The sequence below is a fragment of the Tachysurus vachellii genome, chromosome 8 (assembly GCF_030014155.1).
Source record: "Tachysurus vachellii isolate PV-2020 chromosome 8, HZAU_Pvac_v1, whole genome shotgun sequence".
Classification (NCBI taxonomy): domain Eukaryota; kingdom Metazoa; phylum Chordata; class Actinopteri; order Siluriformes; family Bagridae; genus Tachysurus; species Tachysurus vachellii.
In genome coordinates, this window is record NC_083467.1 from 12,905,729 (window position 1) to 12,919,810 (window position 14,082).

General features: G+C 36.4%; 1 protein-coding gene across 2 annotated transcripts in view; it reads left to right on the top strand.

Annotated features, from left to right (window-relative positions):
* The window catches only part of ncam2 (neural cell adhesion molecule 2), a 163,113-nt gene extending 149,682 nt beyond the window's left edge, over nt 1–13,431 (top strand). Inside the window, exons 16-17 of one of the 2 annotated variants that reach the window (XM_060876299.1) lie at nt 8,807–9,014; nt 10,792–13,431. In XM_060876299.1, the coding sequence (XP_060732282.1) occupies nt 8,807–9,014; nt 10,792–10,906 (323 nt within the window). In that variant the 3' untranslated portion in view covers nt 10,907–13,431. The remainder of the gene's footprint in view (nt 1–8,806; nt 9,015–10,791) is intronic. The other variant, XM_060876300.1, reaches the window with a different exon arrangement.
* The last annotated feature ends 651 nt before the right edge of the window (nt 13,432–14,082 follow it).

The window sequence follows — 14,082 nt, forward strand, 5'->3', positions numbered from 1 at the left end:
TTAGTTAGTAAGCTAGTTAAAAGTCAGTGTAGAGAACAAAGCTATCACATTTGGTCACGTCTAAATCTTTTCTTTTTTTTTTCACTAGCCTGCCAAACAATTTATCGAACAAGTCTTATGGTGTTAGCACAATAAGTGAAAGACAGAATAGAGGATTAATGAAAACCGCCCAGTACACTCTCACTTTGACCTAATGTTAGCCTGTCTGGAATACAAAAATACAGAGAACAACATAAAAATCTCTCCTTACTCACTAGCAAGTGATCATTAGGTCTTTAGGACTAGCTAAAGTTCAAAAACTGACAAAAGGTTAGAACTCAGGTTATAACTGCTCATATTGTTGTACCTGGACTGAAATGTTTAATTTAACCTAGAAAATCCTACACAATTCTGCCAAAAAAGAACCCACTCAAAATCCTGTCTAGGAGTAACTGCATTTTGTTAGGTTATGAGAGTGTAATATACTGTATGATACTTATCACATTGATGAAATTATTAGAATTGTACCAACCTTTAATAAACACAGTATGATATGGTTGAATAATACTTAACATCGTGACCCTGAGTCTACAAGCTAGAATATTAGCTAAGATCTGGCCATCTCCTGGCATTAAGGAAACGGGTTTATATCAGATATTAAGTCTGTATCAGACAGGATCATCATTACATATGAGAAAGGGCTATTTGGCTGTTATTTAGTAGCAGTAGAGCTACTAACATTCTATACCAGTAAAGTTTCTGTAATTCAACTTGAAACAATTACCCATGATAAAAAAAAATATTATCCTTTTTTTTCCAAGTTAGGAAAGGTTGTTGACCAAATCAGTATGACATTTTCGAAAGTAATATTACCATAGCGATATGAGATATATATACCAGAGTATGATCAGTGATTACCCCAATAGAGGTGTCCCAATGGAGCATGCAATGACCTTATCAACCACACTATTGTTAAGCAGAATATAATTCAGTGTCAGTGGATCTGCCATACTGCAAAGAAATATAGAACTGTAAAGTCTTCAAATATCAAACTATATTTGTCATGAATTTCTCTCAGACCAGTAGTTTAATTTAATATCTATTTTACATCAGCCAAAACTATTCTATATTTTTCATAGTTATTTTTATTGTATTTTGTTTTGTATTGTGTTTGTCTTCCTTATTAAGATTTATTCATATTTAATAATGTTAATGAAAATAAAAATGCAGGGATTCATATCTAGAGAATAGAACTCTGTCTACAATAATGTTTACTCCTCCACTGTTTTTAATGTTTTCCTGTTTTACTAATAGCTTGTTTATAGCCATATTCTCCATCTTCAGTTAACAATTCTTGTATAATCCATAATCTGTGTCAACAAGATATAGCACTGGATATGTAGAGCCATATTGAGAAGTTGGGAAAGTCCTCAGTAAGCTTTAGTGAGTTACATGTTGTTGCCTTGCAACTCTAATGAAAGTTTTAGGATCATTATTAATAATTTAATGTTGTTAAAGCAGGCTTAGTAAAATGCCAATAGGGTCTGAGAGTCTCATTAGGGGCAACTAACACCTGGGAATCACAATCCAATTCATTGGACCACAATCCAATAATCAGGATATGTGACAGTAACCATATATATGTATATTTATGTGTATGCTTTTTTCAGTGGGGTTGATTTCACTGCTAATCAGACATATTTTTCTCCCATCTTCTCCCTCTCTCCCTTCCCTTTTTTTCTTATTCTACCTCCATCCCTGATTCCTGTGCTCTTATTTATAATTCTATTGTGTTGCCTCTTTTCTGGTTCCCTCTAAACAATCCCTCACTCCTATTCCCTCCTAATGCATAATGCATTGCACTCGGGACCACAACACAAATCGCTGGGCTCTTTGTTTTGCTCCAAACTGGCACTAAAATCCCTTCTCTTCACTGCTGTATACTTATTCCTTAACAATAAATAAAAACACTTCCTGATTACAATGCTTCCCTTTCCACTTATGCCAAATCTCCTTTATATAAACCCTTTTTTGAGCAGCACATCTACAACCAACTGGACATGGAATTCCCACACTTCACTCTGCCCATGCAGTGGCACTCATCGGATCTACACTGTCATTCGCTCTGCATTTGTGTCTCTGTTGATGTCATTCCATCTCCATCCTGCCACTGGAAACAGATTTAAAGACTGAGCCAGGCACCTACCTACAGTTTTTCCACAAATGAACCTAGCCTCTTGGAGAGATTACTGATTCTTAGCAATGCCAGCTGACTGCATCGTTACACGTGATCACACTGACCTGCAGCTCTGAGCTCTGAGGTTCATTCTCATGTCGGCAGTTCAGCATTATGGGCCTGTCTTTATATTTTCTCTCGCACCGAGCAGTACCTGAGAGTTTCTGTAACTGCAATCTGAAAGACTATTGTTAAATTAGTTTCATTAAATACCTGAGCTCATATGTCTTATTCATTCACACCGAGATACACGACATAGACCTGCGTTCCAGTTCTTTAGTTTGTATAGATTTCATCACTGTGTAAAGTGCTTGGTTTATACTATCTTGTTCTTGAATGACTATATTTAATTCTGCAGATATACATAAGCCGATGCCATGCAGCACTTTTTAAATAATGACAAATAGGATTTCAGCATATTAGACATTAATGCACTGTCCCTTAATGAGTTTTACATTATCCAGGCTCTGTCCCTGTTAAATGATCATAATAAACCACTTTAATATATTACAATACACCAAAACAGTGCACTACAATAATGGTGTACAAATTACTTTCCGTTTTCTGCACATAATTTCAGCATTAGGAGAATTGCGGATTCTCATGTGATGAATTGAAACTACCTGCTTTAAATAAATGAGAAGATGGTTTGTTTTTTCTCATCTGTGAACAGTGCAGTTTAATCATGCAAGAACAAGAGAGTAATCTAACAATAGTTTCTTACTTAAGTGAAAGTGTAACTAACTGTGCTATGTTTATCTATGAACCAGTAAAAAATGTATGTAAAAAATGTAACTTGGTTTAATGGGTCAATAGTAGATCCTAAAACTCAGCAAATTATAGCTTATTTAATGTTAGAATAAAGAATGCATTTGGTTCTGCACTTCCCTTTTATAGTTTTCATCTGGTAAGAGATTAGTTTTTTGTGTGCTGAATAAACATATTAAGCACACTTTCTGGAGTGTACCAAAAATATATTGTCACCAAAAATGTTATTGTCACCACCAAACTCGCTAAATCCTGTGACAGTCATTTTCGCAAAGCATTGACAAAACATGCATGCACAAGACAAGCTATTTTTGCTAGTAATCTTTCCTAAGACATGATGCTTAGTACTGAAGACTAAACGTTTAAATGCATTTATGAGAAGAAAACTATTAGACATAACAATAGCTTGGAGTGGGTCTGTTAAACGTTCCTGGTCTGTAAATATCTTAAGCATTGATTTTAATCTCAATTATAACTGAATGCAGAAATGTATTTCAATCTAGATCTTTATTTCCAATAACATGCTAAGAGCTGAAAATGATTATTTGTGCAGCTCAGAGAAAAGGAGTTTCTTAGTTTGAACCACTGATTTTTTGGTAGCATCGCAACCTGCCAGAAAATTGCACTGCTTTAATGATACTGACAAAAGCCTTGGAGTCTGAATGACACTTAATTCTCTACAAGAGTGGAATGTTTTTTGTTGACTGTTCCAACTGGAATTCATTCCAGCAAATGAAATGGGTCGTAATGTTGTTTTTTTGTTACCCATTACAACTGAACATACTACTCATGAAAAAAAGCTTTTCTTTTTTTTCGTAAAATAAATAAAATAAAATAAATTAGTATGTATGCAGTTATTAATATTAAAGCCTGATGCATCCAGTCATAAATCGCTCAAGGTATTAACTATTTCCAATAGTACAAATGCCTTGTGCGATTTCATATTGAATACACAAAATTTCGAAAGACTTTGGCCTTGAAAAGCAGCCATTTTGGACATTTTTCCATTGACTGGCTTTTTTTATATTTTATGAAACAACAAAAAGCTGTGGCAGCTTAGATAAATATGTTCATCAAGGCAGTGCTTTTTGGTGGCAATTTAAAAGCACTGTTTAAAATGGCATTCTGAAGCCATTCTCAAAGAAATGTCTCACAGATGTGATGAAAGGAAATGCTTTATAATGTAATGCCTGGTTGGAAGAGCAACTCTCAATTTGTCATTTGTGGACATTTAGAAAATGTTCACACGTGTCCATTACTGGCAAGCTCTACAATTTGCCTTAATATCTATCCTGCTGTGTTGAACTGTAGATAATTATATAAAAGTTTAAAGGACAACTTGGCAGAAAAATGCTGAATTGTAAAATTCACAAAGGATAATGTATTCTTATTTATTAGACTAAGTTTTCTGATTTTTTTTTTCCAACAGCCTAAAATTATGAACTTAAATTCCCATGGAAACATGTTGTGAATTTGTTCTGCTTTTAATACATTCATGTGCACAAAGGCTTCTCCAAATGGAAGCCTTGGAACCCACCTGTCCTCAGGAATGGTCTACTGAAAATGTCATTATTCCCCGTTGACTCCAGGTGGTAGCTTATTACTTTTCACATTCTTAGGTACAACTTTACATGCACATAATGGTTTCTGATCTATGAGCCCAGCCCCTAAGCAGAGCCATCTTGCCTTTGGATAATGGCCATCCCAGGGGCAATGACTCTGTTAAACCTGTAATGAGTGGAGGGTCACCTCTGCTTGGGGAGCGTAATGTCTTAATGGGCTTCTGGGTCTTTAAAGGATCATTATAGAGCTATGCCTCACTTGTTCCCTCAGCATGGACAGTACTTGAGCAGGACTCATATTTATGTTATGAGCAGCTCTCAAAAGAGCAGGCTGACTTCAGTACCTTGCTTCAGGGGAGGGTAAAGGTAATGGCCTCAGGTTCTAATGTTTTCTTTAGGTTTTATTAGTAACTATTTATAAAACATCATCTGTACTTGTTTGATCTACATTATGCCATTCTGTTAAATACAATAAAATGAAAAAGATGTTTCATTTTCAAAAAATGTTTTTAGTCTTCTAAATCTTTTTAACTTTGAGATTTATGAATTATTTTTGTGCTAGATTTATTTTTTTTTGCTAGGACTATATGAGCATTATGCAACATCTGGCAATTCCATGTATGAATCAGAATAAGCAATATGCTTCTGAAAGATATGTGTTTTATCCCAGTAATCACAGTCTTTTGCACCAGCTGCGTATAAGTGCTTGTGTAGTCCTTGGATAATTAATTCAGTTAAATTACATTTTTTACATAGAACATTTAGCAATGGACAGTCACATATTCAGATATACATTTAGATGTTTAATGAGCAAGCCAGAGGTTACGATGGCATGAAAAACGTCCTACAACAACATCATGAAGAAACCTTAAGTGGAATGAGACTCGAACGACAAGAGTATTGAGACTCTCTCATGGAAGGGTAGCGCCTGCTGTCCAGAAAAAATATGGTTAGTAGTACTTAGGTTTCCAAATTTGTGTCTGTACAATTTCCTGAACAGTATCTTTTGAGACCAAGTATGGGATTTTTGAAAAAATAAACACAGGGAAAGATAACAAATACTTCATACCAATTGTTAAGAATGGTGATGGAGGGACTTGTTTTGAAAACATCAGTTATTGCTTCAACGATATACTCCACTTTATATAAGAATATTCTTAAGATGAATGTCCAGCTGCTTAATATGGTCTGAAATTGGGTCATGCAACAGGACAATAATAACAAGCACACTAGCAAACCGACATCTAAATGTCTAAATAAAAAAACAAGGTGTTGGAATGGCCAATACAAAGTCCAGACCGCAACCCAATTGAGATGCTGTGCATAAACAAATGCCTTTAAACATCATTGAACTGAACAGCTAGAGACTGATAAACTCCTACAGAAAACTTTTACGCTAAAAGGTGGTTTTATGTGTTTCTAGATGTTTCCCACCTTGTTTCTGTGTGTTGCTTTTCATTTGGGAGGAAAATAACATTGAAAACATTGATGTTTTTGTTTGGTTTGGTTACTTGTATGGTGATGAGGACCACGCAAATTTTGTATAAGGTCTCTCGTACAAGTGTATTTTTTTTCTGTATCTATCGTTTTGTGCCACATAACTAGCATGTATCTAACTCTTCTGCTTCAGGACAATATGTTTCTTCACTAATCACTTTTTTTTACTTTAAACATTACAAGTGGCATACAGTCACAGACAAAGACTACAGTCATACCATATTTTACTGTTGCAAGAGGCATGAAACTTTAAATATGCACTGTACATCAACAAAAATATGTAGTGGGAATGCTCCATGCTGTATATTTCTGTAGGTGTGAGTGTGTAAATGTGTATGCATGTACTGATGTCCACTGCAGGGTGAATTTTTACATCACACCCAGTGTTCCTTGGACTATAAATAAAACTCTTAGTGAAATGATAGTATGAATGTCTTTAAAAATATATAAAAAATGAACAAATTGAGGTTTACTTGAGATCACAAACCCTTTTGACAGCATTTAGAAGTGTCACGGTTTCAAAACTAGCAAAGCTCCAAACTTTTTTTTTTTTTAACTTCTACTGAGTAATGTATCACAGTGACAGAGTCATTAAGCCTTATGCATGATTATAAGGATCATTAGCTTGTCAATCAGAAACTAGGTGAACACCCAAAGACCTCCCCTTAGTGTGAAGATTCCGGCCAGTCACGATCAATCGAGCCTGAATTATTGCTGCTCATTGCTAAGACTCAATTACCACTCAGAGTTAATTAATTGAGTGCGTTGAACCCAGATGCAGACGAATCACACCCATTTGTGGAACTTCAGGATAAGTAATATTAACGAGATGCTAAATTGAGCCTCTAATGACATTATAAATCAACAACAAATCAGTTTAAAGAACAGGGACACATTCTTCAGAGGGGAAAAGATGTAGAAAAATTAATGTACTACGCAATACGCTGTTGGGAAGATGGTTACATCGTCCATGCATCAAAAGTGAAAACCTGTCTAAAATCTGAAGTGTCCGAGTGAATGCAGTATACGCCCATTATTCACTCAGCAGTGATGTGTAGCTGCATTTAAGCTTATTCTGAATTACTAGACTAGACAAAATTGGTAAAAACACAGTTCTTTTTATCACTGCTTCATTTAACTGTGGGTTTGCCTCCTCCTTTCTGTAATTGCTTGAATGGTACTTCAAGACCACGTGAAACCTTAAGTGTTGATGTATGCCAGGTTTCTTGAAGTGCTTCAGTCCACTCTCCTAACGCCCTTTCTTCCTAATTTTCTGTTATTATGTCTGGATATGTCTGCTTATAGGTGGATGCAATGTTAATTTAATGGCAGAACAGCTCTCAGCAGTCTGGGTGATTGATATGTTTAGGCCCAGAGAATGGCCTGGAAATGTTATTTTTAGATGGATTCAATCTTTGAATGCCTTTACAGGCATTACCTCATTTCCCATGAGGTTGATATGTAACATCAGACTTTTACCTGTCACAAGGCTAGTCAATCTGCCTGATTTTGAGATTTCATATTCAAACACAGCACGGTGTAACATGGTTTATTTTTAATGTAGTGTGGCATAAAATCTATGCTAATCCCAGTTTAGGCATGTTTCATAAGCTCAAATAGGTAAAATAGTGTACTTTTCTTACCATTCATTGCTATTAAATATTGTCATACCACAGCTACATGTTTTACTTTCTCAAATGGATCATTTCTCTTGTCTTCTTCATAATTAATTCAGATGATACAGCAAACGCAGGCTCTGGGCAATGGCAAACCCTGTTTCTTGTTCTCAGTGCCTCTAGCCCTATACCCCTATCTTCAAAAACAGAGCTTGGATTAGAAACTTTTTTCTTCATTAATAATGAGATTGTCTGGCTTTGGGTTGTACTTTTTGTGTTGAATGGGACTGCAGGGAGCTTTCATTTCATGACTAAATTCAAAATAGAATTGGTGTACACTCACTGTCTACTTTATTAACTTTAGTAACTACACATTTCTGTAATTATGTAATCAGTCAATCATGTGGCAGCCTCATTCAGATACAGGTCAACAGCGTTTTCCAGTGATCCTATTTGTATTACATAGTAGATGAACCTAATCCGCCTCAAGGTTTGATGTGTTGTGTATTCTGAGATGCTTTTCTTTTTACCATGCTTATAAAGAGTGATTATTTGAGTTACTATAGACTTCCTGTCAGCTCAGACCAGTCTGGTCGTTCTCCTCTGACTTCTCTCATTAACATGGTGTTTCAGCCTGGAGACCATCTGCACAGAGGTTTTTTTTTTGTTTGTTTGGTTGATTTTTATTCTGTATAAACTTTAGAGACTGTTATGTCCTGTAAAAATCCCAGGAGAGCAGCAGTTTCTGAAATATTCAAATCTAGCACATCTATATGCAGTGGACAAAAAATACTGAAATATTCCCCATTCTGATATTTGCTATGAACAGTATCTGAAGCTCTGCTTCATCTGTATAAACTCACAACCATTCGATCAGTAGTCCAACACCATAACCACTAAGCTACCATGTCCAGTGTGTTTGTGTGTGTGAGTATGTGTGTGGAGGTCTTCTTTGTAAAGTGGTTGGGGTGTAGTTGTTAATACCAGTCACTGGTAAGGCACAATCACACCACATTGATCTGCACTGAATTATGTACTGATCTGTATTGGTTGCACACTTTTAGCTTGCTGCAGTATTACATCTGCTCAGTGTGGTGTTGGGTGTGAGTGCACGTGTAGCTGATGGTGCTGTGTCTCTTCTGTCTCAGCAGACTCCCTGTTCAGTAGCCTCGGTTTGGGTGCAGTAGTGGGATTGGGCATGGCAGGCTTGCTGCTGCTGCTCGTACTGGTAGACATCAGCTGCTTCTTCCTGCGTCAGTGTGGCCTGCTAATGTGCATCACCCGCAGGCTGTGCAGCAAGAAGACCGCCACCAGTGGCAAGAGCAAAGAGATGGAGGAAGGAAAGGCTGCTTATCTGTGAGTATCCCTGAATGATTTGTGTTTTGTTTTGAATAATTCTGTGCTGTGTCCTTGCTCTCTCATCTATGCACTTACTGCTTTTTTTTCTCTCAGCTCTTAAAGTAGTTGATTTATTATTTATATGAATATTTGCCTGAATTTCTTCTTTTCACCCCATTATACAATCTCCATTGTTCTATTCAATTTACTTTGCGTCATTCTCATTTTCATGCTCTGCACTACTGTCTGACGGAAAGTAAGTAAAACATTTATTATATGCCGCTAGCCACAATGTGGAACATAACAGCAGGATCTTCCTCATAAACAAGTAATATGTTTATTATGAACTGCAAGCAACAATGTGGAACAAAACACCAGGATCTTCCTTATACAAGTAACATTTTGTTCCATGATATGACATAAGCTGTGTATATATGGGATGGACCCAGAGGAGATATGTTCATTCTAGCAAGACTTTGACCTTTTGTGGAGGTGCTTTATCTAACTTCTTCATGTCTGCTGCCAAAAGAGTGTCTGTCTCCAGTCATGTAATGTGCCTGTGAGACGTCCTCTAGCAGCTGAGAATCAAATCCTGTCACGTTTGCTTGGCTATGAGTTCAGAAGGATTAGGGGGCAAGATTGCCTTCAGTTCCAATAACAAGTAGAAGGGCTTTAAAAGACTTCTTTGATACTCTCTAACACAGACTGTCTGATGACCAGATAGGCCTCTTCTGATTCTTCACTGTCCTAAAGCCTCCCTTCTAATAACCTTATTAGAACCTTGATGCTCCTTGTGAACAGAGAGGCTAGCTTCCAGACAAAAAAAAAACCCAGAAAGTGATAAAACTGGCACACTGCAATCTCTTCTCTACAATCCATAAGGCCACACACTTCCTCAAAATATCACCCTACAGCTTAATATCAACATTCACATATATGAAAACACTTCATGTCCCATGTCTCAACAGAATTGGCCTGAAATCAGTTAAGTGTCACGTAAGACGTGGTGCCTGAATTCTTTATACAAGTTGAAGTCCAGTTAGTCATGTACTGAAATACGCTGGTAAACATTATGTCAGTTAAGTCAAAGTAGAACAGTATAAACTCTGAGGAACAGAAAAGTAAAAGAAATGAAAACGATGACTGCCCACACAGCACACACTGATTTTATTTACTGAAAAATTCCCTTTGCAGACATCTAATTTCAAAGGATCTATACATACATCTACACATGTGTGTGTGTGTGTGTGTGTGTGTGTGTGTGTGTGTGTGTGTTTAAAATGCATCATATGTTCAATTTAAAGAATGGAAAGAATATTATAATGACTTCTGTTGGTAAAAAAATAATTGAATGCTTATAGGTTACCTACAGTAGATAAATACCAAACAAAAAAATAGATGTTTATGGTATTTTAGTGTGATTTTTGCTGTCACACCTGTTCAGATTTTTTTCAATTTAGATTAAATCCTTAAAGCTGTTTGGTTCTCAAAGGTCACTTTATGATCTTTTGGATAAATGATTATAGAGAAATATAATAATGTAGTGCCGGAAAGTGTAAGTAGTGATAGTAGGAGAAATCAGTAGGAACTGATATTTTTGTAATGAGTAAAAGTCTAAAATGTTATGCAAAAAAAAAAAAAATTCAGGAAAAAAAAACCAAACCAGTGTTAAATGCCATGACAAAATAATGCCCTACAGTAACTAATTATGTCTGATCATGTGCATATTAAGCATTATTATTTTAGCTGGAATTGACCTGTAGCATGTACTGTACCTTTTTTTTTCTCTCTCCAGGAAGCTGCCACTAAAAGAGGAGAATGGCAAAGAGTCCCTTAAACCGGATACAATCGAGATTAAAGTTCATGGTGACAACAGCCTACACACGATGCCGGACGACAGCAAAGCATAATGGAGCAGCTGCTGTGCACTTCGGGGACATGCACAAGCTACCCAGACACCAAAACAGCAAAAACCCAGCAAGCTAATGAGAAAACAAACAAGAACATAGCTGAACAAGTCCCTTGCTAGAGACTGATTGTCAGGGGGATCCACAAAGAAACTGTGTACATATGAAAAAAAGGAAAGGCTACACAGCAGTTGTTTTGTGATACATCTTTCAGAGGAGACCTCTCTACAGAAAGGCTCTTGTTTATCTGTGATTGTTGTTCTTTCTTTTAAAGGCTGAAGCTTTGCGTGTGAATCTCTGTTACCGGAATCGGTTTGATATGTGTTCTTTTCCCTACGTTTTCTCTCAATCCAAGCTCGAAACCATCAAGAACTTCAAGTTTCCAGAGAGATTTCATATGCACAATCACACTATTCATCCACAAAGGAATAGATTGCATCATGTCACAGTCTGACCTCTGTGTGGGCTTATGTGTGTGTTGTGGTATTGGGTAATTATAGTGTATTTCTGTTCTTGCCTTTTGGCCACCGTGCAGCATCAACCTTGGGCAGTAGTGTTTATTAGAATGTTGCAGCTGTGACATTAGAGAGACACAAACAAGATTCCCTGTATAGCATTCCATGGCTCTGTCCACACTTCCCCATGTCCACACTCTTACACTGAATTAAATACTTTGTCAATTTCCATTTGGATTGTTTTAATTAAAAAAAAAAGACAGAATTCCAAACTGCAATCTCTGTGAAATGGATCCCAGCATAGAAAATAGAAATATCCTATTTCTCTATTGTTGACACACAGTTTTAATTGTCTTTTTATTTCAGATTATTGCCTGAAAAATTGTGTGTGTGTGTGTGTGTGTGTGTGTGTGTGTGTGTGTGTGTGTGTGTGCGTGCGTGCGTGTGTGCACATGAGCAGAACTGTATGTGGAATTGAGTGACCTTGTGGCAGTATGTTGTGGTACACTATGTGAAAATTGTATAATAAAAGAGAAAGTATAGAGGATAAATGTGAAATGCAAACACTTTGTGTTATCAAGTTTGAAAGAAATACATTTGCTGAACATATGAAGCTGATGAAAAACGTGATCTGCACAAGCATTTAAGTGTAAATACACAATATTACTTTTGCAGATGAAGTGAACAAAGGCACCACTCATGACATGCATTTGGGTAACATCGACTTTTGAATTATTTTCCACAACACCTGCATTGCTTGTTTGCATTCCTCGTTAGTATTTTCATAATTGGGGCTAAGTATGACACTTTATACTGTATGACAGGTATGGGTCTTTTCTTCATTGCTGGCTATGTGTGTAATCTGTTCCTCATCATTTGCAACAAATAAGCTTTACCAGACTCTGACTCATGACTCATTAGAAGGGTCAGTCTACAAATAAACAAACATGAAAGACAAATATAAATGCAACAAATAATTTATAGAATCCCAGAATGACAGTATGTCCATCATTTGTTGTATAAAACATGAAACTGAAACTGAGAAGTAATGAGGAATGGGAAAAATATACTCAGTAAAGGGATTCGTAGATGCAGTGAGTAACTCTGCATGAAATCTCAATGTCCAGCTGGTCACAGCATTTTGCAACTACTCTGATTCCCTCACTCATTTTTAAGAGGAGAGGAGAAAACCAGTGGCCAGTTGCACCAAAAGTGCAGAAGCTGTTGAGCACGGTATGTATCAGATCATATATCTGAACATAAATGACAACATTTAAGTGTTAAAATATTAATAGTTGTCCTGAGAAACCTATACAGTAGCTTAAAGTTAACATAAAATGTACATCAACATCCTAGTATGCGCAATGCTTGTCATCAATAAAACTTCTCAATGATTCTGTTCAGAGTCAACAATGCAGCTATGTGCAGAGTAAAGTGCATGGAAATCTATAAATCCATTTTGTTTTCTTTTCACTAGCTCTATACTGTAAGTCTCAGTCATGGATGTTGTGTTGGATCATGTTTAGGACTGTGTGGCACAGTATAGATCTCCAGAACCTTCTTTTAGTGGCTGTGGTGGAACCCAAATTCTACACAGTGCTAGTTTTAAATCATAAAAATTTGATTTATAGACAATTTTACAAACCAACTTACTCTGAAACTTTCATTTTCACTTGGTGCAACTGGCCCTGAATTCCACTGGGTGAACTTTGGTTAATATCTCCACACTTAAAATGCTTGGAATGTGTAACCTGGTCACGATCTACCAATTAAAATTCTCATTAGGCCTTTTGAGAGCACCTGTTTGGCTGAAACTCTATCAGACTGTGTCATGTTTCATTCATCCAGATGATTTCTCCAAAGGCTACACAGCGTTCTGAGTTCCACCTGTTCTGCTTTTTAAGTATTACAACCTCTTCACTGTCAACCCAAATAAAAGTAACTGGAATGTTTTTTTACATTTTGCTTGTCTGCTATTTGGTGAAGGGGGGTTGTGGGGTGGGGCGTTGTCCATCCATAAACCCAACCATACTTGTGAAACTCTTGTAATCCAGTGTAATTTTCAGCTGTAAATAAAAGTGTCCAGATATTAAAAAAATAATATTGTGTCTCCTTTATGAGCTACATCAGCTCTCACCACACGTCAAGGTTAAGTCCATAAACTACAGGGGATTCATAGTGTAACATTTACACAGGATCTTGTCAGCATAAAAAAAAACTAGGATTTAAAGTTTGGTGGCCAAACTTTGTATCTTAGGGGTTATCAAGCTTTAAAAGGTCACAGAGCACTAAAAAATACATAGCATAAAGATGAAGGAAGATTTAACACTCACTGTGCTGGCAGTATCAAAAATCTGATGGTGCATCATGATTAACAGTTAATCGATCTAGATAAGGCCATCGACCAAATAAAGTAAATGAATAAATATCCTCATATTTCTAGTTTACAGCATGTATTCATTTAAATGAAAGGGCAATATGGCTGAAATGTATTTTATCATTATATCTGATTTATTGTTTTTAATTTTGATAAAACCTAATATGCATATCTGTACAATCAGTACTCATCTGTGCCAAGCTTCCTTAAGTTATTAGGAGAGAACAAAGCAAAGGATGGAGCTCAAATCTGCTTTCATTTTGCGCTTATATATTTTTCACATTCATTTTAATAAAAGTTGGTCTCCAAGGTTTTGTCTACAATAGACAACTACAATAGCTAGAATT